Source organism: Crinia signifera, chromosome 7, assembly GCF_055691185.1.
Source record: "Crinia signifera chromosome 7, ASM5569118v1, whole genome shotgun sequence".
In the NCBI taxonomy this organism is placed as follows: Eukaryota; Metazoa; Chordata; class Amphibia; order Anura; family Myobatrachidae; genus Crinia; species Crinia signifera.
Window position 1 is genome coordinate 167,160,957 of NC_139223.1, and position 27,368 is coordinate 167,188,324.

At 46.3% G+C, this 27,368-nt stretch overlaps 1 protein-coding gene across 7 annotated transcripts in view; it reads left to right on the plus strand.

Annotated features, from left to right (window-relative positions):
* GULP1 (GULP PTB domain containing engulfment adaptor 1) overlaps nt 1-27,368 on the plus strand; it is a 228,484-nt gene that overhangs the window by 130,761 nt on the left and 70,355 nt on the right. For 5 of the 7 annotated variants that reach the window (XM_083154251.1, XM_083154252.1, XM_083154247.1 and 2 more), the window contains 2 exons: nt 9,215-9,286; nt 12,498-12,605. In XM_083154251.1, the coding sequence (XP_083010377.1) occupies nt 9,215-9,286; nt 12,498-12,605 (180 nt within the window). The remainder of the gene's footprint in view (nt 1-9,214; nt 9,287-12,497; nt 12,606-27,368) is intronic. The other 2 variants (XM_083154253.1, XM_083154250.1) reach the window with 1 other exon arrangement.

The window sequence follows — 27,368 nt, forward strand, 5'->3', positions numbered from 1 at the left end:
TTACCGTGTGAAAAGTATAAAAAAATTCAAAAAAGGGAAAAAAAATATTGACTGTTGACCTATCATCTGCAAAGCCAGCCTTAGGGGCATGCAGCTCATACAACTGAGCCGGCAATAACGGGAGCACCCATGTGGGAAGCAGACACAGCGGAGGCAGCAATGGGCACTAACAAAAATGGCCACCTTCCCAGGAAGAGGGCTGCTGTTCAGGCCCAGCTGTAGCAGCTGCTCCTTCCTGTGTCTTTGTATAAAGGGTATTACTGTGTGGTGCAATGTGAATAAGGGAAAAAAAAGGTGTGGTGTAACGTGAATAAGGAGTAATTATTAATTGGTGGAACTAGCAACAGTGCTAGGGGCACCAACCAATCTTGCCTTTGGTAGCAAATTAGATAGGGCCGGCTTTGAACATCCGTATTCCAAATAAATTTATAATTTTTAGAAAGTGAGAATTAAATCATGTAGAATTAAAAAAAACCTTATTTCGCCAGTCGTCATTAAGTCGTTGTTAAGCTTATTTTCATGCTTGAATGAGGAACCTTTGAAATATGAAATTAGTGTGATCTCTGTTTTTGGCAGCAGAGAAACAAATGTAACTTTTGAGAAGGAGAAACAATATATAGAGAGGGGGGGGGGGTAGCGGGTGGGAGAGGTGTAATTTACACAAAGTATACACTACATCTATGTAAATAATACAATTCTCTTCTTTCTCTACTTTCCAATATCGCTTCATGGTGGGTGATGTTGTTTACAACACAATAATGATACATTTTCCCATTAGAGAGGACTCAGTAAGTCCAGAACCTGCCGCTGCCGTGGAGCTTCTGGTGTGTCTGTGAAATTGCTACTTATGAGCCCCAAGTTGCGTCTCCTGAATGAAAATATTGAAACGCTGTGACACATGCTTAGAATGAGAGATTAGTGTATTTATACCAAGCGCTGGAACACCATTCGTTAATCTGTACCGATAGATAATGTAGAACTATATGGAGAATTAATGATAAGAAAGTGCCGTGGGAATGCTGAGGGGACGCATTCAGTAAAGGAAAAAGCATTTTAGACACATTAGCGAGAGAATAAAACACTTCTGCAAATCGTTTCCTCGCCCAGTATTTCAGAATGGATTATCACACACCTGGGGGCGTATTCAATTGTGCGAGGAGATTTTCCTGCAGCCTCTGGGTTTTTTAGTTTTTTTTAGTATTCAATAAGTCACAGTGATTACTATAGAAATCTTATCATCTTTATTTTTTCACACCCCAAGATCAAGGGCTGCTTCAGACCGTTCAGAACGCTTATTTGGTTACAATAAAGAATGCTACAACTGTGTCAAATGTTACGCTGTGGAAAATATTAAGCCTCAGTAAAAAAAAATATACTGCTTTGGACTGCACAAATAGTTGGTAGCCATTTGAATTGCTGCTTATTTTCTGGGACTGCCGGGTCCCAGAAAATAAAATTAGTGACATATAGCAACTACAATATGTGCAACAAATTCTTGGAAGTCATTCCCTCAATAAGGACCTTATTTCTGTTGTGTCGCATGGCTGCGAATTCACAGCCTTGCCAATCCCCCAGACGCCGCCCTTCAAATGCCGATACACCCCCCCCCCCGCACACCACGTTCGTACGCACCGGCCGCGAATGGATGTTTAACATAAACCACCATGCGCAACCTATGGGGAAACTCACACATCATTCGATAGTCGGCGACCATCGAACATCGAATGATGTGATGAGTGCATGCATATCTAAAGTAACTCTCAGTTCACTTATATATCCGTGCACATTCAGGAGGAAATGGGCGGGCTACTGGCATCTGGTGATGTCAGCTGCCCACCCCCGGCGCCCATGTCCCTGACGTTTTCTTGGGAATGCCCACAAAATGAGCACGGGCCATAGGCACGATAATACACCACCGCCCCATGCCCCCCGCCCGCTGTTTTGTTGTGCGTACACCTGGTGATGACTGTTGCGAGCTGTTACAGCTCACAGGGTGAGTAATCAAATGACCCCCTTCACACGCCATTTCCACCTCGCTAGGTTTTTGTAGCGATGGGGAAATGGCGTGTGCGGCCGCGAAAACAGTGAGGCCTGAGGCTAATGCAGCGGACTCCCTGCATTAGCCGCGGGCCTCACTGTTTGGGGGAGTCCTCACTGTCCTCTGACAGCGAGGGTTCCCCAGGGACATAGGTGCCGATTCTGTTGGTGCTTGAGGGCCCGAGCACCCACGGAAATTGATGAGCACCCACCAGCTCAGCAGCAGCCCACCAGCCCGTGTCCCACTGCACTCCCCCTCCCTCGTCGCTGGCACAGGTACTGTGTGGGGCATTTATGTACCTGCACTGTGGGGGCATTTATGTACCTGCACTGTGGGGGCATTTATGTATTTGGCACTGTGGGGGCATTTATGTATTTGGTACTGTGGGGGCATTTATGTACCTGCACTGTGGGGGCATTTATGTATTTGGCACTGTGGGGGCATTTATGTACCTGCACTGTGGGGGCATCTATTTATTTGGCACTGTGGGGGCATCTATGTATTTGGCACTGTGGGGGTATTTATGTATTTGGCACTGTGGGGGTATTTATGTATTTGGCACTGTGGGGGGGGGGGATTTTTGTACCTGCACTGTGGGGGTGTTTATGTATTTGGCACTTAGTGGGCATTTAGGTACCTGCACCGTGGGGGCATTTATGTATTTGGCACTGTGGGGGCATTTAGGTATTTGGCACTGTGTGGGCATTTCTGTATTTGGTACTGTGGGGGTATTTATGTACCTGCACTGTGGGGGCATTTATGTATTTGGCACTGTGGGGGCATCTATGTACCTGCACTGTGGGGGCATCTATTTATTTGGCACTGTGGGGGCATCTATGTATTTGGCACTGTGGGGGCATTTCTGTATTTGGTACTGTGGGGGTATTTATGTACCTGCACTGTGGGGGCATTTATGTATTTGGCACTGTGGGAGCATATATGTATTTGGCACTGCGGGGGCATTTATGTATTTGGCACTGTGGGGGCATTTATGTATTTGGCACTGTGGGGGCATTTATGTATTTGGCACTGTGGGGGTATTTATGTACCTGCACTGTGGGGGCATTTATGTATTTGGCACTGTGGGGGCATTTATGTACCTGCACTGTGGGGGCATCTATTTATTTGGCACTGTGGGGGCATCTATGTATTTGGCACTGTGGGGGCATTTATGTATTTGGCACTGTGGGGGCATTTATGTACCTGCACTGTGGGGGCATCTATTTATTTGGCACTGTGGGGGCATCTATGTATTTGGCACTGTGGGGGTATTTATGTATTTGGCACTGTGGGGGCATCTATGTATTTGGCACTGTGGGGGTATTTATGTATTTGACACTGTGGGGGAATTTATGTATTTGGCACTGTGGGGGCATTTATGTACTTGGCACTGTGGGGGGCATTTATGTATTTGGCACTGTGGGGGCATCTATGTTTTTGGCACTGTGGGGGGGGGATTTTTGTACCTGCACTGTGGGGGCATTTATGTATTTTGCACTGTGGGGGCATTTATGTATTTGGCACTGTGGGGGTATTTATGTATTTTTCACTGTGGGGTGGGGGATTTTTGTACCTGCACTGTGGGGGTATTTATGTATTTGGCACTGTGGGGGCATTTATGTATTTGGCACTGTGGGGGCAATTCTGTATTTGGCACTGTGGGGGCATCTATGTATTTGGCACTGTGGGGGTATTTATGTATTTTTCACTGGGGGGGGGGGTTGTACCTGCACTGTGGGGGTATTTATGTATTTGGCATTGTGGGGGGGGGGGGGGATTTTTGTACCTGCACTGTGGGGGCATTTCTGTATTTGGCACTGTGGGGGCATCTATTTATTTCACACTGTGGGGGTATTTATGTATTTTTCACTAGGGGGGGGGGGGGGGGGTTGTACCTGCACTGTGGGGGTATTTATGTATTTTTCACTAGGGGGGGGGGGGGGGTTGTACCTGCACTGTGGGGGTATTTATGTATTTGGCATTGTGGGGGGGGGGGGGGGGGATTTTTGTACCTGCACTGTGGGGGCATTTCTGTATTTGGCACTGTGGGGGCATCTATTTATTTCGCACTGTGGGGGTATTTATGTATTTTTCACTAGGGGGGGGGGGGTTGTACCTGCACTGTGGGGGTATTTATGTATTTGGCATTGTGGGGGGGGGGGGGATTTTTGTACCTGCACTGAGGGGGCATTTATGTATTTGGCACTGTGGGGGCATCTATGTATTTGGCACTGTGGGGGCATTTCTGTATTTGGCACTGTGGGGGCATCTATGTATTTGGCACTGTGGGGGTATTTATGTATTTTTCACTGGGGGGGGTTGTACCTGCACTGTGGGGGTATTTATGTATTTGGCACTGTGGGGGCATCTATGTATTTGGCACTGTGGGGGTATTTATGTATTTGGCACTAGACAGTTTGGATCGATCACCCGGATAAGTGTAATATTACTGGGTTAATATAAAAATGTTCCAGATCTACCACTAGGCGCACACAGCGTTCCTGCACTGCCCTCTGCTGGCCGCTTCACATCATTGCAATTAGAATTGTTTTTATGTAACTATTAATGTTGTGCGCATCCCGACACCTTCATAGCTTGTTACCGGCTGCTGGAGGTTATTGATTCTACTGTTCCTACAGTAAATGTAGAAAAATAATTCACTTTAAATTATTTAAGACTGAGAGATGTTAAATTGTATACAGAGTACTGAGAAATGTTACATTGTATACAGTGTATAATGCTGAGAAATGTTACATTGTATACAGAGCAAAATACTGAGAGATGTTACATTGTATACAGCGTACAATACTGAGAGATGTTACATTGTATACAGTGTACAATACTGAGAGATGTTACATTGTATACAGTGTACAATACTGAGAAATGTTAAATTGTATACAGATTACAATGCTGAGAAATGTTACATTGTATACAGAGTACAATACTGAGAAATGTTACATTGTATACAGCGTACAATACTGAGAAATGTTACATTGTATACAGCGTACAATACTGAGAAATGTTACATTGTATACGGCGTACAATACTGAGAAATGTTACATTGTATACAGCGTACAATACTGAGAAATGTTACATTGTATACAGCGCACAATACTGAGAAATGTTACATTGTATACAGATTACAATGCTGAGAAATGTTACATTGTATACAGAGTACAATACTGAGAAATGTTACATTGTATACAGCGTACAATACTGAGAAATGTTACATTGTATACAGTGTACAATACTGAGAAATGTTACATTGTATACAGCGTACAATACTGAGAAATGTAACATTATATACAGCGTACAATACTGAGAAATGTTACATTGTATACATCGCACAATACTGAGAAATGTGACATTGTATACAGCGTACAATGCTGAGAAATGTGACATTGTATACAGCGCACAATGCTGAGAAATGTTACATTGTATACAGCGTACAATACTGAGAAATGTTACATTGTATACAGCGTATAATACTGAGAGATGTTACATTGTGTACAGCGTACAATACTGAGAAATGTAACATTATATACAGCGTACGATACTGAGAAATGTTACATTGTGTACAGCGCACACTACTGAGAGATGTTACATTGTATACAGATTACAATGCTGAGAAATGTTACATTGTATACAGAGTACAATGCTGACAAATGTTACATCGTATACAGAGTACAATACTGAGAAATGTTACATTGTATACAGAGTACAATACTGAGAAATGTTACATTGTATACAGCGCACAATACTGAGAGATGTTACATTGTATACAGCGTACAATACTGAGAGATGTTACATTGTATGGTTTGCATATACTGTAGAAGTATTCACGTCCCCTGGTCACCTGTGTATGTTCTAAGCCCATATCTCTGTCTCCTGCTGTTGGATATAGTATTATCAGAATCAGAATCTACTTTATTGGCCATGTATGCTTGTGCACACTAGGAATTTTTTGTGGATTTTGGGCCTTATTCTGGTTGGAGCGGCCAAACGTGCGTACGTTCCAAAACAACGTACGCTATCCGTACGCGGCCGTTGGGGTTAAGTCCACCCACAACTCAGCCGCATACGTACGGCCAGAAACAATGTCGAAGGGGAGTGGCGTACAATTGAGCGTACACCACCGTTTACGGACGTCTCTCGTCCGTCTTCCCACCGACTTCTTGCGGCTATCCGAGCGTACGCCAGCTTGCACGGACGGGTCCCTATTGTTTTCAATGGAAAAGTCAGCTTATGTCACCGCTCGTGAGAGTGAGCGTACGTCCATGTACGCTGACATACCCTTCACATATATGGACCTGCAAATCTTGCCTTTCAACTATAATTATGAAAATTAATTAATTGATTGAATTAATTAATGTGCAAAATAGTGGCCATGGGCTTAAAACATTGCTGAAACATCCTTTGTAGGTGTTAGATGTGGTTTATGTTATTGTATCCTAAATACAAAACCTATGTTTGTATTAGAGTGAACACGTTGACACATGTCGATTTGTGTAGATTGAGTGTGCTACTGTGTAAAGTCTATGAAAGCACGTAGTGAATGTGTATAACTGTTTAACAAATACGTACCTTAGCATATATAAGCAGGTCTTACAAAGATTCTTACCTTAAATTAAACAAACCTTTAAATGTAGAGAAGTATAGAAAGATAAGCTTTCAATGTGTTTGAGTGCTGTGTGTAGGCTTGCAGGTAGTGAAATCATGGTTTGTACTTAATAGACTGCAGCATTGGTTATTACATTCAGGTGTATGTGTTTGGTAGTAATCAGCGTAAATTAGCAAATCCAGGCGCACGCTGGCATGCGGTATCTGTAGGGGTGGTTTGAGATGGCGGTTGGCGGCCGCCTGTTTTGTGTCCGAAATGAACGGTGCCTTAGTCGATCGTGCGGTAGTAGCACCGCTCATTTTTGGTGCACACCCCCGTGTACGCCCATATTTACGCCCATTTTCCCTCATTATTTCAGCCGCTCCCCTCTTCACGCCCCTATGCCGCCCCCAATGCCCGTACACTCGCGTATAGGTTTTTTCGCACGTAGAGGCCCGTCCGTAAGCGTTTTGGAGCGTTCGCGCCTGCGCATTAGCGAATGTACGCATGCGCAGATCATAAAAAATCCCGGGACGTACGCGTACGGCCCGGCCGCTCCAACCAGAATAAGGCCCATAAAGTGCAGCATCATAGAAACATAGAAACATAGAATTTGACGGCAGATAAGAACCATAAGGCCCATCTACTCTGCCCCTTTTTTTTACCCTTCAGTTAAACTCAACCCTTTTTAATCCTTATTTCTTTGTAAGGATATCAATATGCCTATCCCAAGCATGTTTAAATTGTTCTACTGTCTTAGCCTCTACCACCTCTGATGGGAGGCTATTCCACTTATCCACTACCCTTTCTGTGAAGTAATTATTTTTAACATTTCCCCTGAACCTACCTCCCTCCAGTTTCAGTGCATGTCCTCGTGTTTTATTACTTGTTTTCCTTTGAAGAAAATTTCCCACCTGTACTATGTTAAAACCCTTGATACATTTGAAGATTTCTATCATGTCCCCCCTTTCCCTTCTCTGCTCCAAACTATACATGTTAAGATCTTTTAGTCTATCCAGGTAAGTTTTGTGATGTAGGCCATGCACCATTTTAGTTGCCCTTCTTTGTACACTTTCCAATGTATTTATATCCTTCTAAAGATATGGTCTCCAGAACTGGACACAGTATTCCAGATGAGGCCGTACCAATGACCTATAAATAGGCATTATTACTTATTTTTTTCTGCTACGGATTCCTCTCCCTATGCAACCAAGCATCTGACTAGCCTTCCTCATTGCTTTGCTAAATTGCTTTCCTGCCTTTAAGTCACTTGAAATAGTGACTCCTAGATCTCTTTCCTCCTCAGTAGTTTCCATTATAGAACCCTTGATACTATATTGAGCCTTTGGATTTTTGAGTCCCAAGTGCATAATTTTGCATTTTTTAGCATTCAACTGTAGTTGCCATTCTCTTGACCAATTCTCAAGTTTACTTAGATCATCAGTCATTTAAATTACCCCTCCTGGTGTGTCTACTCCCCCCTACTAATGCCTCCCCCCCCCGTCATCCCATCAAGCAGGGATGACGGGGGGAGGCATTACTTTCATTACATCGATACATTACATGTCGGGAACACATGCCCGCCGAGCAGTACAGCGTCTAGGCAGCCATCAACGGCGCCACTGGTCGTTGCAGCAGCCGGGTGGGTAACAGTATGAGTAAGGACACAGCAGTGATGGCAGAGACAGTAGAGTTATCACACAGGGGACACAAGGTTACATATGGCTTGAGTCCACAGATCCTAGGCAGCCAGCTTCGTGTAGGAGAACCAGCATGGGCGGTGGTGGTGATGGTGGGGGTGGAGGTGGGGGGGGGGGATAAAGAGTCAGTGGGGCCTGGGGAGAGTCAGTGGGGCCTAGGGCTGGAGATGGGTCCTCCCTGGGCTGAGTTCCAATAGTCTGATCATCATACCTCCTCCCTAGAGGGGTGGGAGCGCCGCTGCTGCCACTGCTGGTGCTGGTGTCGGGGAGTCAGCGGCTGAGGCCTGGCCTGGTGCCAGTGGGGGTTATTATGGGGTGGGTTTAATAGTTCTTACCTGGAATAATAATACATATACTTTACCCGTCTAAGAGCGCAGTGACCTATAGAATACGTTAGTCGTTCGCGATTTGTTGACTAACGATGCCAACTACAAACACAGTTACCAATATAAGGGCAGATTTAATGAGTGATATTCTTGTTATCGCTGCATGCTAACCTTAAATAATGCTACAGCCAATCAGCCCTTCTAATTTTTCAAACAAATGGCAGTTGGGAGCTGATTGGCTGAAGCGCCATTTACAATTCCTAACTGTGATCATCAGAATATCACTCTATAGTTATTGTACTGTTTGACAATGAGCGCACTTAATACCCGACCGTTAGAAAAGAGCTTCTAACTGTCAGCTTCTAACTGCCATGTTACAGGCTGCGTGAAAATGACAGTTAGGAGCCAATTGGTTACTACTTTAGCTTTTTGTCTACCACTTTTCAAGGTTTAGTACATCTGGCCGTTTAGACTAAATCACACACAATGTTTGATTACTTTCTGTCTCCTGTACGCTTTAGTTAATGGGAATCATATATTTGTTTGGCAGTTCCTTGGGAGCACAGAGGTTGAGCAGCCTAAAGGGACCGAAGTTGTGAGAGACGCCGTAAGAAAACTGAAGGTAAGGAGCCAAACATTAATTTCATGTTACGCTGGTCCTTCACAGATGACACTGGGAATGTCACCGCTAGCTTCCCGAGAAATCGCCGGCGGCAGCCGTACGCAGCCCCCATGTAGGGCACCTCGCTGCCAAAACAGCTGCACCAAAGCTCTTGGTGCTCATCTATCTAACACAACTCAATAAAGATTAAAGTGTAATTATTAGGTAATAAGAACAGGCAACGGGAATGGTACATTAATTGGTCGTCCGTGCGCTAAGATAAAAATTGACACCGCAAAAAACTAGAAAACTCATGTCAACCTTTTTTTTTCCAACCATTTTCATTTGAACCTTTTGCTTGTGTTGACCCTTTTCCGGTATTGTGGGAATCTGACGCCGGAAGACGCCTGTCGGCTCGCGAGGGGATCTGAGTCTGGCAGGAATGGCCATCGCTTGGCTAGGCTAGATTCGGATCCCCGCTGCTCGGAGCCATTCCGATTCTCATGAATCGGAACCGCTCATCACCATAGGTTAGATCTAACACAGAAGCGCACGTACCGGCGAGAAGCGTTTTCATCAGGCAATAGGTGCAATGACTTTACCCACAGGTGCAGACAGCATAATTGGACACTCCTATAGGGGGTACAATTACTAAGATCAAATTGTTACGAATGAGGAAATCTCAGCAAATCTAATATCTGAAATTTAGGGGGGTGATTCAGGTTGGTTTGCAAACTCCTTCTTTAATGGACAAAACCATGCTGCACTGCAGGTGGGGCAGATGTAACATGCGCAGAGTGAGTTACATTTGGGTGAGTTATTTTGTTCCTGTGCAGGGTAAATACTGGCTGCTTTATTCTTACACTGCAATACAGATATCAGTTGGAACATGCCCCACCCAAATCTAACTCTCTCTGCACATGTTACATCTGCCCCACATGCAGAGCAGCTTGGTTTTGTCCATTAAATAAGTTTGCTTTTGAAAACCAACCTGTATCACCCCCTTTCTTCACACAAAACCCCTCAGCTTTTGCTCAAATACATATGAAAATAACGGCAGAACACACATGTATGAATCAATGCACCATCGACCAATAGGTCAGCCGTGGCTGGGGTCCTTGGGGGAGTGGGAAACCCCCCCAATGAAGTCCCGCCCCCCTAGGGGCCACAGCTGAAGCCTGGGGCTATCCTCCGTACCCCATGGCTGTGGGTGCCAAATTGATAGCAGTCAGTATAAACGTAAGATTTAATATGATGTTTTACCTGTGGAATTACAGATCCAAACGAACTGAAGAGAGTACATGTACTGTATACACATGGGTCTTCTTCTATGAGTTCCAAGCCTCCAGGCTACTTCCGTCACTTGGAGACCCAAGAATCAATCAGGGAGCACCACATAGTAGCACTCTCCTGATTGGCCGAGCTCCGCTGAACCGTAACTCAAGTGCAGCTCAGCTGATTCTATGGGGAGAAATCACCCAAAATAATATCTGTGGTCACCTTGTGGCAAGCATTTAACTACTCTTTTAGGTCAAGTACAGTATGTGGGGAGACCAAATATTGGACCTAATTGACCTTGTGGTTAACCGCTTATTAGAAAACACGAAACCTGAGAACACGGCAGCTTAATAAATAAACAGATTTTTTTTTTGGGGGGGGGGGGGGGGGGGGAAACAAACCCATTAACCTTCGTTACCAGCTGATTTGCTACTCTGCCGATACATGGTGGCTTAGTAAATGTACCCCGATGTATACTGTAGCTATAATATTTATTTGCAATGTTGCAACAGAAATGGAAGTTTTGGGAATATTGGTCGGCGACCATTCAATGATGGCGAAGGTGTACCCATATAAAAGTTACATATGCGTGTGTGCTCGGGAGGTAGTGGGTGGTCAGCTGACATCCGGTTTGAATTGATTTGGGTGGGTTATTTTGTTTCTGTGCAGGGTAAATACTGGCTGCTTTATTTTTACACTGCAATATAGATCTCACTTTGAAGTAAAACCCCACCCAAATCTAACTCTCTCTGCACATGTTACATCGGGAAACAGTCATTGGGTCTACAGCAAGTTGGTCGACAAGCATTGGGTTGACACCATTAGGTCGACATGGGGATAGGTTGACATGGTTCTAGGTCGACATGGGCCGAGGTCGACATGGGTCTAGGTCGACATGGGTTTTAGTCGATGCACGCATTAGGTCGACAGTCAAAAGGTTCACTGTTCTTTGAGCCGACATGTGCCGACAGGCGGTATTTCATGCCCTACCATCCACTAGGGCATGGCAGGAGAATAAAATAGTGTGCCGAGCGCAGCGAGCCAAATGATCCCAACCCATTACATCTGCCCCCCCCCCCCCTGCAGTGCACATGGTTTTGTCCATTTGAGGAGGAATTTGCCTTTGCGAGAGAACCAGAATAAGGGCCTATGGGTCTTATTCTGGTTGATTAGCTCAGATGCGAATTCGCCTCCTTGCGAATCAACCTAACCCCGCATGGCCAACAACCATTGAAATATGTGGAAGGTGCACGCATATATAAGGTCGCTCCAAGAAACCTTACATATGTGAGCGCGCTGGGGAGGAAATGGGCGGGCAGCTGGCATTTGGTGATGTCAGCCGCGCCCCCCCCCCCCCCCCGCACCCGCATTCCGTTCACATTATTATGAGAATGCCCAGCGTTCTCATGGGAACACCCACGGAACACTGGGCATTACCATATGCTAATAGGGCTGCCCAGCGCCCCACGCCCCTCTCTGCCCCCTGCCCGCTGTGTTGGGTGCTTACACCTGGCAGACAATCTGTTCGCCGTGGGTGCACTCACCCTGCATATGCACATGCTCAGAAATGCGCACAGCGCAAACATCGGACCCCGTGCGAACGCAGGCAATCTGTGGACGGACCTGAAGAAGGTCCTGCTGTGTATATACTGTAGTGCAGTTGTCACTATACTGTAGTAAATGCATGCATGACCTCAAACAGACCAGCAGGTGGTGCTATAATTCTAGGTTCCAAAAGTTTGTCACAACCAAATTTCACTTTTGTCCTCTAACTGGTAATCATTCGTCAGATATAATTCTGAGTGATGAAAAATGGGCCTGAAAATAGTCGTCGGCCCAAACCAGAATAATCCCCAATGTTCTTAATATATTATATTTGTAATACTCCTATGTTTATCATCTGCATTTGATTATTTAAATATTAATGCCGAGACACCTTCCCCCTTTGTTCCAGTTTGCCAGACATATCAAGAAATCTGAAGGTCAGAAAACTCCAAAAGTTGAACTGCAAATATCTATATATGGCGTAAAAATCCTTGAACCAAAAACGAAGGTAACTACTGTAAGTAGCGAAGACCAATCACATAAAATGTTTTATTAGATCAGACTCCAAAGTTGGGGTCAGCAATTTGTTTTTCATTTTACAAAAAGCTATTTAATCAGAGATCCTGCAGCGCTGGCGCCACGAGCTGGAATCACTCACATAAAATCCATAGCACATGGAATTTCTGATTGATTCTTATTTGGATGAGTGTGGAGCAGTGGCGGATCCAGAGGTGGGGGCGGCAGTGCAGTTCAAAATTCAAACAGGGCACCAACTCCCAGTAAGTCAGTCGGAATGGCAGTTGGTGGCAGTAGGTGTGCCTTCCCTATTTGAACTGTGCTGCAGCACCTCCTCTGGAGCCTCCCCTGGTGTCGAGGTAATCAGATCTGGGATGCACTAAGCTACTGTATGTACTGTAGACATATAAAAACAATTGTAAAAAAGTCAGTTAGTGGCTTTTTTTTTTTACTTGATTAAATTGTCTATCATCAAATATCGCTAGATTATAGCTAAATATTGAAAATAAGAAAATTAGGCAATGGGGGTGGGGGCTGCCATTACTGTTTTACACAGGGGTGCCCTTAAATTGACCCCTGATCCTCAGATCGTCCTAAATAACTGCCTGGTTGGGGGATATGGTGAAATATGACCAACAGTAAATAATACACATGATGATATTGAACCTTTAACGCCAGCATTCTCATAAATTGACTAGGAGGGGAAGAACATCACTTTGAGAAAGAGGCCGGATTGGCATGTCATCAGGCCCTGCCATTAACTCCGCCCCCTTCACTAGGAAGCAGGTGGGATGCGGTAAAGCCACAACCCTTCCTGGGGGGATAGGAGCCTCCCAACTGTTTCTGTGTCCCATCCAAGGGTGTAACTACCATAGGTGCAAGGGGTGTAGCTGCTATGGGGCCCAGAGCTGAAGGGGGCCCATCTTTACCATCTAAGTAACATGTTTTACATACATTTATCACCATCAGTTGCTAAATAGGGGGCCCTTACAAACTTTTGCTATAGGGCCTACGAATATCTAGTTACGCCCCTGGTCCCATCACATAATCTTTTGAGCTACCTTCCAGTAGGTGACGGGGCAACAGAAAGGGTGGTGAGGAGCAGGAGAGGGGTGAAGTGATGGTGCGAGAGAGGGGGAGTGAGGTGATGGGACAAGCGAGGGAAGGGGGTAAGGTGACAGGGGGTGTGAGGGGATGGGGTAAGAAGAGAGAGTGGGGGGAGGAGGCAGGTCTGCTCACCAGCATTGGCTGGTCTCCTGCTCCCTGGCCACCAATCACCTACTGCTCTCCAACCTGCCTGCTGCTCCCCAGGTGATGGCTGCCTCCTACTCCCCCCCCCCCCCCCCCCCCCGGGCAGCTCCTGCTCCCTAGAATGCAAGATAGGATTCAGACTAATATACTGTGCGCTAATAAGCAACTAAGGGAAATCAATCCAATTAGTGAAGAACCACTCCACACAAGGCAATACAATACCACAAGAGATATTGGATCATTTCCACAGTGCTATCGGTGATGATCCTTTACTCTCATATGGGAAAATGAACCCAAAAAGAAAAGAAAAACAACAATAGTATAATATCGCTATTAAATATCGTGACCACAATTCTGTGAAACACCTTTGATTACAAAAACTCGTACCAGAATTTTATTTCTACTCAAATGATAGTAGACAACAGCGTTTTTTGATTGAGGGGGATGTAGTACCACCAGAGGATTCCTTTTCTTTCTTTTACAAAAGAGATGTTCACTCAAAAGGACAGAAGAGACTTCATGGTGCAATACGTTTTAATTAAAAACACAGTAAAATACATAGAAACTTGAGGATAAGCTCCTGCTCCCTGTCTGGTGAGAGTCTGCTGAATTCCGGGCTGTTCCTGCGCCCCAGGCCACCAGGGTTCTGCTGCTCCATGGGCTGTCCTTCCAACGGGCATCTACTGCTCCCCAGGAGCCTCCTGCAGGCACACTTCAGCGCAAATCCACCCCGGACCACCCACTTGGCCTATGTTGTTGGCGGCTGAGAGAGGGTGGTGCAGAGGTAGTGAGGGGCCTCCATGGAAAGCGGGAGGACATGCCCACCTTTCAGAGAGCAGGAATGACCATCCAATTTTCATGAGGCTCCCGGCCATTCCGAGAGCAAGTAGGAGATGAATTGATATAAGCAACTCAAGGCCTTTCTGAGGGGAGAAGTCGCAGCCGATCCCCCTTGAACCGCCCGGCAGCCTCCTGGGTGGCAGGATCACATGCGATACACTGATGTATCATATGCGACCCCATCAGGTGTCGCTGGACCCTGACGGATCTGATATATCTATAGTGCAGCACTTGCTATGTAGCGGTACTGATCCGATGCCTACGGGCCGCACATTGGATCAATTCGGATCTAAAACAAGTGCGATTTGCCACTTTTCATCCGATTTCTCGGCACGATGCGTCGGGATCTGGTAAAATCAGGCAAAATCTCATAAGTGTGCGGTCAGCTTTAGAACGCAGATAGGATGGAAACAAATGCACATATTGCACTTTGTTGTGCAGGACATCATTCACTGTAAGGGGGCAGTCTGATATTAGTGACCCAGGATGTACAATACACGCTAATCTCACAAGATCTCTCTGGTCTCTGCCGTTACTTTCTGCAGGAAACGTTTTACACAAAGTTTTCTAATTTTATACATAAAAGCGATGACCTTATTCTCTCCTGTATCCACTGAGGCATGAGGGAGACATAAGAGAGAATTCTAGAGCAGTTTCCATGTTAACTCCTGCAGTTCCTCCCTGTAGCCGCCAACCTCACATCCTCTTGTCCTTGATGGGCAGTTGTGCTACCTCCCAACTCTCCCGATTTCACAGGACTGTCTCCTTTTTCTAGGGGACAGTCCCACCTGAGGCCGGCACTGTCCCACGGCGGGGGCAGTTTGGCACCCCCCTGCTACCCACAGAGATAGACAGAGGGTCTGAGAGCATTGCTCGGAGCTCTCGGAGAGCAAGGAGTTACATGTTCATTGCCAGCGGTTACATGCTCATTCCCAGGGGTTTAGTGCTCCCCAATGCTCAGTAGGATCTCTAACCTTTGTCTATTTCAAGGTGGAGGCTGCATGAATTCTGCAGAGACCCTGCACCACTGCATCCCTGGCTCCCTCCCACCGCCACTTGGGCTGCGGTGGAATGTAGATCTGCGACACGGGGGAAGGTGGAGGCACTGCACACGACTTTCCAGGACTTATCATGCCTATGTTACTTTGGGCCTTATTCGAGTTCACTCTTTCTGACATAATCCTTCTTAGATGGACAAAACCATGTGCACTGCAGGGGGGCAGATGTAACATGTACAGATAGAAATAGATTTGGTGATTTTTTGGTGATTCTTTGCAGGGTAAATACTGGCTGCTTTATTTTAACACTGCAATATAGATCTCACTTTGAAGTAAAACCCCACCCAAATCTAATTAGATCTGCACAAGTTACATCTGCCCCCCTGCAGTGCACATGGTTTTGTCCATCTAAGAAGGATTTTGTCTGAAAGAGTGAACTCGAATAAGGCCCTTTGTTTTATTATTGCACTCCTTTATAAATACAATATTAGCTGTACAGAAGGAAATATCTCCTGCACTACTTATATTGTAATGGTTTTAGAAGCCATGATTTCTATAAAATGCCTTGTGGCCCGCACATCCCCTATGTTACATCTGCCTTATACACCAGTCTACTGTCTCATATTTATATAGGGCCTCAATACAAAGCAATGTCTTCACCATCTGTGTTTATGGGGGAAGGAGGGAGACGCGACTAACGACACAATGATATACAGCCCGTATGTCACAGCGTAATTATCTTACCAGAGACAGATTATGGGAATACAGTTATTTTCCTTTAAATTCATTTTTTCTTGGGTTTGTCAGTCTGCGGAGTCTTTCATGTTGCTGAATCCCTGCGGATTAAAATGAGTCATATTTTCCGTGTTTATGTTAGCGCAGAGATCCCATGGTCTCGGAGAACTTCCTTATTTATTCCCCGCTAAACAAGTAAAGACGGCTGGTAGTTTAGGAGCTCAGACATGCTTAGCCGCATATACTGTATACTGTGTGTAGTATATATATATATATATATACTATCTAGGTGCTAGTAAGTGACTGCAGCCATAACCAAGATTCATAGCGCAGTTATGTACAGGAATGTGAAAATGGAACTTAAATATAAACTCAGACAAATAACATTTTTCAGCGCATAAACACTAAATTAGCAAAATTCCCCCCTCTTCCCACCACGTGTATGGCACCGGTCTCGCACGATTTTTGTTGCATGTTTTTGCTGGCATGCAAAACCAGCTTTGTACCCAACATAGGCCTCAATTAGCCCAAGTAGATTCCGCTAGGGTGCATGCAATGCTGAAGCAGGGTCATCATGCGCCCTGTGCTGGATCCGCCCCGGACATGTGATGATATGATGTCACAATGAGGGGGCATGACCGCCTAGCCAGTATGGAGCTGATACTAAAGGCGCTCTGGTTGTTTCTTCTTAGGCTGCAGGGAGCGTTACAGCAGGGTTGCCTACTTTACATGTCTCTTCTCTGGGAAAAATCCGGAGAGGAGACTCTCTGCAACATTTCAAGGGCAGGGCCAGACCTTGATGTCATCAAGCCCCGCCCTCAGCACAGTAAATGCCGCCATTTTGGATTTGATCATTTTGGCCCCTGCCCGAAGGGCCGTGTACACCGGTATTCCACCAGTAGAGGAGGGGGCTGCGTTGGGAACAAGCTGAATGCGGGAGTCTTACCAACCCTTTCGGAGGTCCAGGAGGGGGACCCTGATTTTTGGAAACCTCCTGGCCATTCCGGGAGGTTTGGCAACCCTACGTTTCAGGCAATGTGCAAAGTGACCAGTGAGTCGACAGGGTCTAGGTCAACAGTAAATAGGTGGTCAGCAGGCAAAAGGTCGCCAAGAAAAATAGGTGGACGTGGAACATGTTGATAACGACAAAAGGTTGACACAAGTAATAGGTGGACATCAAAGAGGTTGACAGATGAAAAGGTCGACGTGAGATTTTCAAATTTTTTGTGTCAATGTCGACATCTTTGCATGCTCTTCATGTTTTGGTCATAGTGCCTTGACCGCTACCTCTGTGCCCGGCACACTTTACCGTTCACAAATGTGGTCCACCCCTAGAAACACCCCGGGTGCACTATCTTGTGGGGCTTCCAGTGAGGCCAAGGAGTAGTTGTTGGAGTAACAATATGTTTTGTAGAAGATGAACGTTGATTGCGCCCCTTTATTGGAGCGGTGTAGAAATGACATTTAGGTTTACAAAATATGATTAAGGAATTAGATAACAGCTGTATAAATTTTAGTCCTAATATTTTTTGAGATTCGCTACTAATAGTTAACCGGTTACTATTGAATTAGCTTTTGACTGGTTCATTTTGTGGTGCTATATAAGGTCCATGTGAACCATATTTCATTTGGAAAGTTCCTCCTTCCCAAAACCTTGCTCATTTTTATTTGTTTTTCCTTGCTACCTTTTTTTTATAAATAGACCGGGAGGCACAGCTAGGATGGCACTACAAACCAGTGTCCACGTGCGGCGTAAGTGTTTGTGGCGTGGAATTTACCCCTTTTGAAGAACAATGGGTATGTCCTATCGATGAGGGTGGACCTTGGGTGTGTTTTTCTATGCAGAGGTGCGAGTTGCACCCAGGGCCGGTGCAGGCCCAGTCAGCGCCTCAGGCGACCAACCCCCCCCCCCCCCCCAAGGGGGATGCGGGCGCCGCCAACATGCTCCACAGCATGGGGGGTGGGGTGCGGGCGCCGTTTGCCGTGATCCATGGGGGAGAGGGGGGTTGCGGCACTGGGCAGCTTCTCCTGACATCCCCTCCTCCTCCCCGCAGCGTGGCAGTGCAAGCGGCCAGCCCTCCTCCCCCGGCGGCACTGGGTGGGCAGCCAGGAAACAGGACATGGGCATTGAGTGTAGAGGAGGGGGGTGTTTAGGGGGGTGGGGTGCGGGCAACGCTCAACTGACTCCACGGAGGTCCAGGCTACAAAGTGCTGCCCTCCAGTGGCCGGCGCCCCAGGCAAATGCCTAGTGGTGGCGCCGGCCCTGGTTGCACCTATAAAAGGAAGAGGGGAATGTTTTAAACAACCCCAATTTCAATTTTGTAGAGCTGAGGGTTTTGTGGTGTCTTCTTTTGCCACCGTTTAGGAATCAAGATCAGGGTACTTAATTAATAAAAGTTGAGAAGGTAAATCCAATACAGCGGTGTCCGTGGCTTTCTTTTTAACATTGATAAATTCATTTAAGGTTATTAATATTAATTGCAATTAAGGAATAAAAGCCATGTAGAAGGAGAGGACAGATTTTCAGAATCCTTTCTTGCTGTAATTTTGAGACAATTCTCAATTTTTCTTCAGTACAAACGTGTGTGTACAAGGCTGTGGGTCCCTGTGTGGGAGGTGAGGAGCGGGGGCCTTATCTTATATCTGCTACATGTATCTTACATTCTTTCAGGCCATAAACAAACTGAATAAACTATATTAAGTAACTCAATCATGATCCCACAGTTTACAGGCGTTTCCACCAAAAAATAAACCAACAACACTTGAATAAGCAAAGAGCTTTATTTTCCCCTTCAGTGCTGGAAGCGTCTCTGCCAAATTGTCCATGTCAGAGTAATTAAGTGAAACGAGCTGCTCTCGAGGACACGATCTGTTGATATAAATCTAAGCCGGAATTTACCAAACAGCCATGCACGCTGCAGAGTCGTTGCCGGGTGACAACATGAGGGTCCATGTGACTATGATTCTCCTATAGATCTCAGGTGGTATGAAAGTACCTACGAGTGACACATCTGTGTTTGAGACTCCCCCACAAATGTTCCTTCATATCACATTGCAAACAAAGCATCTGTGCGATTGCCGCCACAGGACCATTGCGGCACCGGCGCAGTGCGACTCAGATGCATTTACAGTTGGCCAATAAATGCTGATCTGCCAACAAAAAACACATTGTGGACAACCAGTGGTGGTTTATAGCTAAGGGCTGCAGTGACAGCAGCACACCCCCCCCCCCCCCCCCCCCCCCAGGTGGAATCCTCCACCTCTAGGTAAAATGCGCCACTCCAAGTGCCAGTGGCTTCACTGTGACTGGCAGTGGGCTGCACCCACTCTGTGGAATGCCCTCCCACGCACAATAACTGTCCTCCAGTCTCCAAACCTACAAGCGTTCCCTGAAAACTCACCTCTTCAGGCAAGCTTAACAAATTCCAGAACCAGCCACTTAACCTTCATATACCGTTCCTATTTAATCCCATCCCCACTGTACAGACCACACATATCCTATGTCCTATCCAATCACATCTGCACTGAACAGACCACACATATCCTCTCCTATCCAATCACATCCCCACTGTACAGGCCACACATATCCTCTCCTATCCAATCACATCCCCACTGTACAGACCACACATATCCTCTCCTATCCAATCACATCCCCACTGTACAGACCACACATATCCTCTGTCCTATCCAATCACATCCCCAGTGTACAGGCCACACACATCCTCTGTCCTATACAATCACATCCCCACTGTACAGACCACACATATCCTATGTCCTATCCAATCACATCTGCACTGAACAGACCACACATATCCTCTCCTATCCAATCACATCCCCACTGTACAGGCCACACATATCCTCTCCTATCCAATCACATCCCCACTGTACAGACCACACATATCCTCTCCTATCCAATCACATCCCCACTGTACAGACCACACATATCCTCTCCTATCCAATCACATCCCCACTGTACAGACCACACATATCCTCTGTCCTATCCAATCACATCCCCACTGTACAGACCACACATATCCTCTGTCCTATCCAATCACATCCCCACTGTACAGACCACACATATCCTCTGTCCTATCCAATCACATCCCCAGTGTACAGGCCACACACATCCTCTGTCCTATACAATCACATCCCCACTGTACAGACCACACATATCCTAATCTATCCAATCACATCCCCACTGTACAGGCCACACATATCCTCTGTCCTATCCAATCACATCCCCGCTGTACAGACCACACATATCCTCTCCTATCCAATCACATCCCCACTGTACAGGCCACACATATCCTCTCCTATCCAATCACATCCCCACTGTACAGGCCACACATATCCTCTGTCCTATCCAATCACATCTGCACTGTACAGACCACACATATCCTTTCCTATCCAATCACATCCCCACTCTACAGGCCACACATATCCTCTCCTATCCTATCGCATCCCCACTGTACAGACCACACATATCCTCTCCTATTTAATCATATCCCCACTGTACAGGCCACACATATCCTCTGTCCTATCCAATCACATCCCCACTGTACAGACCGCACATATCCTCTCCTATCCAATCACACCCGCACTGTACAGGCCACACATATTCTCTCCTATCCAATCACATCCCCACTGTACAGGCCACACATATCCTCTGTCCTATCCAATCACTTCCCCACTGTACAGACCACACATATCCTCTCCTATCCAATCACATCCCCACTGTACAGGCCACACATATCCTCTCCTATCCAATCACATCCCCACTGTACAGACCACACATATCCTCTCCTATCCAATCACATCCCTAGGGTGGCCAATCCCGGGATCGGGATCGGCGGGATCCCGGGTTTTGGCCCCTAAAACGCCGGGATTTCAATCCCGGGATTGGAGTTTCCAATCCCAGGATTTCGGGATTAGACTGCGCATGCGCAGTCTAATGCCGGCAGCGTCTGAGCAAGTGCTCAGACGCTGCCCGGCTACTCCCGTCCCGGCGTTGTGGCTCTGCGCAGCGTGACGAGGCCAGAGGTCACGCTGCGCAGGCCAAGAAGCTGCGCAGCCCCGTCCTGTCATCGCCCGGCCGCCTGCCCGGCCGCCCGCACACCTCCCTGCCCGGCTCCGGAAGTGAAGTGGCCGCCTCCCGCCCGGCTCCAGCAATGGACCGCCCACCCTCCCAGCTTCACCGAACACCCGCCCGGCCGCACTGCACATGTAAGTAAATATGCGGGGCGGCCTTTTTTAAATTAGGGAAGCCAATCCCGGGATCCCGGGATTGGGCATTTTTCAATCCCGAATTCCGGGATTGAAAAAATGCTCTGGGATTGGCTTTCCTAGTACAGACCAACCACATCTCTTTCTTTTTCTCCTGACCCCTGGGCAAACTGCTGGGTCACGATATCATACAGCACACCAGGAACCACTGCATTCTGGTGGAATTAATGCTATTTTCCTATACTGTGTAATCTTTGACTGTCTGTAAATACCCAGTTTGTTTTATCTCTGTCTCCTATTGTAAAGTGCCATGGAATCTGCTGCGCTATATAAGAAACTGTTAATAAATTAATGACATTATTGGAAGTCCTACCCAGTGCCAGATTAAGGTCTAAATGGGCCTGGAGCTGAAAATTATCAAGGGCCTAATATGCGCAATAATAGGGGTTGTGGCCAGCACCTAATAATGTGGGGGGCGTGACCAGTGTTCTGGTTGGGTGGCCTGCTCATGGGTGTGTCTCTATTTGTGTAAATACTTTCAACTAATTATATATGCCTCGGAAAAGGCAGGGAGATATATTGGTGGGTGCCCTCCAAAGGTGCACCCGCAGGATGCCGATTTCCTAAGATACTTGCGGGGTGAGACGACTCTTCAGTCATAAAAAAAATACTGAAAGCCAAAACTTGGTAGACAACATTTCAGCACCTTTTATGTGGTCACCTAAGTTTACTACACCATATACCCCTTATACCCCTTATACAAATCATGCAACACAATAGTAACCCCCTTATACTGTACTTGCCTCTTAAACATTATGGCACATGGAATGAGCCAAAATTCACACCGACTGAGCCAAAATTCAAACTATGGCTCACGGATTGAGTCAAAATTCACGTTATACCACACAGATTAAGGCAAAATTCACATTTTGCCACATGTATTGAGCCAACTAATAATAAAAATGCACAATATGCTTCATGAGCAGAGGTATTGCGTGCCTTTGGCGTGCATCAAAAATTTACACCATAATGCCCATTACATGTTAAGCCACACACCATAATGTCCATTACCTCTTATGCCAAACACCATAATGCCTATTGAAAATGATTCTACATAAGTGCTGCTTACCTACAGATGGAGCCCCTGTCATCTCTGGCCGGGGCTCGTCAGAGTCTCCCCTCTGGCGAGCGCCGGCGGACAGGGGCTACACTGAACTGGGTCCAATCCTCTGTCGGCGGGGAAGCAGCATCCTGCCCATCTCCACTTCAGGGAGATAGGCAAGGTTAGGGGGAATCGGGGCGGCGAGGGGGCCTGTGGTGGCAGGGGAGGCGGTGGGGACCCGGGGGAAGCTCCGTTGCCACGGTGTGCGCGAGCTGGCGGCTGGCGGGGCTGGCGAAAGTATCTCCAGCCCCTGCAAAGTTTAAGCCGGCTCCATCTGTACATGCTCATTGCCAGGGGTGCCATGCTCGTTGCCATGTGGGATTACATGCTCATTGCCAAGGGAGAATACATGCTCGCGGTAACTGGGAGACGGCCGCCACCTGGCAGAAATGACAGCCATTGACAGCCGGTCAGAGAGCAGGGGGCTGTATTCAGAGCACTGCAGGTACCGGCTATTTGAAATAATACCCCTTTCACACCAGAAAATGCAGGGACTGGCCCCTTTTACAACAGCCTAGTCACTGCATATTCTGGTGTGAGGGGGAGAGAAATCCACCCCCCCTTTAAACAACCAGCTATATCTTTAGAACCAACTGACCCATTTAAATGAGACTAGTATCATATTGAAGAACTTTTAAGTGGGCTTCGAATGATTTTTGTCCCGTGAAACTGGGCCATTTGGTTCCAGAGAAATCTGTCCTCAAACAACTTGAACAGCCATGAAATTACATTTCAGAAATGAAAATAAATTGGTTTACCCCAGTGGCGTAACTAAGCCTCCGCAGCCCCCGACGAGTAACTATGGGCGCCGGGGGGGCTGCTGTGCTATAGTTACCCGCTGCGCTGCTGCCCGGCCACATCTGCTTCACTGTCCCTTCACTCGCTCCCGGCGCCGGCTCCTGCTGATAATGAAAACTGACACTTAGAAAATGGCTGCCCCCCTTATTGCAGACAGTTTTGGCAGCGATTTTCTAAGAGTCACTTTTCATTATCAGCCGGCGCCGGGAGACTGGACGGGACAGTGACCGCAGATGCGGCTCTGTCAGGTATGGGCATGGGGAGGGGCGCCGAGGGGAGGGAGAGAGAGAGGGGGAGGGGGGCGCCGAAAAAGTTTGGCGGGGGGGCGCAAAATATATAGTTACGCCACTGGTTTACCCGCAATATCTCTAGAACCAATGAACCTATATAGACCTGGTATCAGATGGAAGGCCCATCGATTTGGATTAGACTGAGATCAACCTCGAGCTTCTGTGATGCTGGAGGGGGAACTGGCAGCTGTTGGAACCAGGTGGGGGTGTCCCATGTTATGGGGAAAACGTTCCAGATTTGCCTGGCGGTATCTCTGGTTCCCGGGGGGCTAGCGACGCGGGGCCAGGCTCATTGGAAAGCCCTGGCCATCAGCTACAAAATGGGTCTATTTGTACAGTGGGTCTGGAGCTGTAGCTCCACCAGGCCCATTTGTTAATCCGGCCCTGGTCCTACCTGCCAGTCACCAGAATGTCAGGCAGTCCCATTGGGAGGTGTTCCCTCCCACCGGGAATGCCAGTCCGGGCTGCGATAGGGAGAGAGCTGGCATCCTGTAGGAAGCCGCTCCCTGCCTTACCATGCAGCCCTAACCAGATTCTATGTGCTGCAGCCAACGTAGCTGCAACCACTTGGAGATTCACTAGTGCCAGCATGCAAGGTACACCCACCAATCGTGGCACATAGGAGAAAATAACCACTACTCCGCACACCCTTTTTACTTTCTTATTAAATACAGTAAATCTCTTAGTTCCATGTGGCATTCACAATCTTCATAAAAACTATGACCTGACGTTAGTGCTCCTTAACCCCGGCATAACTTGGGGGTCACTTTCTGGCATGCTCCATAAAAATGCACATGGCTGCCATGATTGGTCTCCCATGCTCTGACCAATCCGCACAGTCCTGTTCATTCTTATGGAGTACCTCCCCCTAGTGTTTAATAATATACAAACATCACTCAATTTTCCAAAGAACTCTATTTTGTTGGCCCAACCTGCTGTATTCTTGTTATAACCTTTATATATATATATATATATATATATATATATATATATATATATATATATATATATTCTAGAAGACTTACATTTGCATGGGAAAATCACTGACTCCTCCATTTGTAATAATCCTGGATTATTGAATAGTTTCAGCATCTTCAAGTTTAACCAAACCTCGTCTAATTTCTGGCATTCTGCATTGCCCTTAGAAAAACTTTTAGCATTGCCAGAAATAATTATTGCAAACAAGACACGAGGATATTGGCAGCTGTGGCGGGAGAGACGTACAAGCCAAAAGCACTTTGTAAGTTACCAACACAGCAAAGCCAAAACCATTGCACGTTTCATGCCGATAGAACAAATGTATCAAAGCTGACAAAGTTAGAAAAACAAATGTAATCACGCAAAGTACAGCAAAGAATCACAGTGACTAATACAAGTTCAAATCATTATTATTATCAAAATCGATAAAATGATAAATGACTCTTCTCAAGTCGCGACACCTTTTACTGTATGTAGGCAAAATAAGCAACAAAATAAGCAGACCCTACTATGTAAAAAATGTATATATATATATATATATATATATATATATATATATATATATATATATATATATATATATATATATATATATATATATATATATATATATATATATAGTAGGAGGGATTAACTGCACACACAAACAGGTTCAGCCACTGAGTGCCCGGCTCAGATAAAATGTTGTATAGAGACAAAACTGATAGCCAGCAACATCAGGTTTTTTTAAGAGAAAAGTTTTTATGGCATATTTGATTTAAAGTGCAAAGTGACAAAAAATACAAAAAGAGGAGTCCAGCTGAAAGACCATTAGATACTTAGCGGTAACAGCATGATGTTAATAAGAGCCAGTTCTCCTCCACCAAAGATCTTAACACGACGGCCGTTTCGGTGCACACTGGCACCTTAGTCATGTGCATATATATATGTATATGTACTTGGGATGCATTTAGGGGACGTAGATAATATGCCAACAGTCGGGATGCCGATGGCAAAATCCTGACTACCGACCTTACCGCCGGTCGGAATCCCGGTGCACAGGGTCTGTTCTCCCTTGGGGGGGTCCACAACCCAAGTGAGTAAAGTGCGCTCACAAGGGGCCTCATCGTGTGTGCGCCCCCCCCCCTCCTGCCAGCATTCCTGAGGTCGGATCTTGCTGTTGGGATAGTGATTACCGGAATCCCGGCTGCTGGCAAATCCTACTGATCCACCATTTAGCATGCCGATGGTCACAATGCTGGAAGCCACAACACCAAACCCTGAGGGACGAGAGGGAGTTAGGGTTAGGCACTAAGGGCGGAGTAGTAGGTTTAGCTACTAAGAGGGGAAAGGCTGCTGGAGGAGGTGGGGGTAGTTTAAGGGTTAAGCATCAGCAGTAGCGCACGCAGGGGGGGGGTTCTGAGTACCCAGAAATTATCCCCAGGAGTCTAAGGGCCCTAGGCTGAAAGCTGAGGGTCCCCTCTTTCCATGGGTACAATAATTTTAAAAATCGGCCCTTGGGAACCGGAGATATCTAACTTCAAATCAGTGGTCCCCACCCAAGCCTGTTAATTGCTTTTCCCAGTCAGATATTTCAGGTTCTATCTGACTTAGAGTTTTTCTGAGGGTATATTCCAAAAGCTTGGACTCTCCCCCTTTGAGGGACACTAATAGCTTGTCTCTACTGTTCCTATAACCAGAGATATCAGCCTTCCAGCAGCTGGTTACTGCTCCAGCTCCACACACCTGGTATTCCATTAAAATCTAAGAACTCTATTCCCGGGAACTGGAGATATCTGCAGTCAAGCAAGCTGTCCTCCCACCAGAAAATTATGAATAATAAGCCCACTCCACTATACACCCCTCCTCTGCATATTAAACATCCTCTACCACCCTGGAAGTTATGTATCAGGGCCCCTTCATTCAGGCCAATGACCCCTTCTCCCACCTCATCTCCCACCATCCGTGCAGTAAAGGGGTAATTAGTGGAAATTACTGATCCAGGCCCTACATGCTGAGCGGTTGATATAATACCCCCTACCACCCGGGGGACATCAAATCTTACCCCACCTTTACCGCTGGAGGATCGGTAGGGGCTCCAATACATTGCTATGCCCAGGGGTCTACACTGCTGTTGATGCCCCTGTATATATATATATATATATATATATATATATATATATATATATATATATATATATACTTTTTTTTTATTATTATTATTATTATTATTATTATTATTATTTATATACATTTGGTCTATCTCTAATACTTTAACTGACCCGGCATATACTTAGTCACCTAAGTGTCCACCTCCGTACTTTGCTTCGCCCTTCTGGAAACCCCCTTCTGAAAATCCTGTTTGCCCCTGATCAGGTAGGGAGGGTTAGGATTAGGGGGGTGGTTGGAGATCGTAACTATAATTACCGAGCCCCTGTCAGTGCACTTGAATTATACTGTACATCATTTTATTTATATAGCCCCCTTTCCAAGGGAATGCTTGAGTAAAC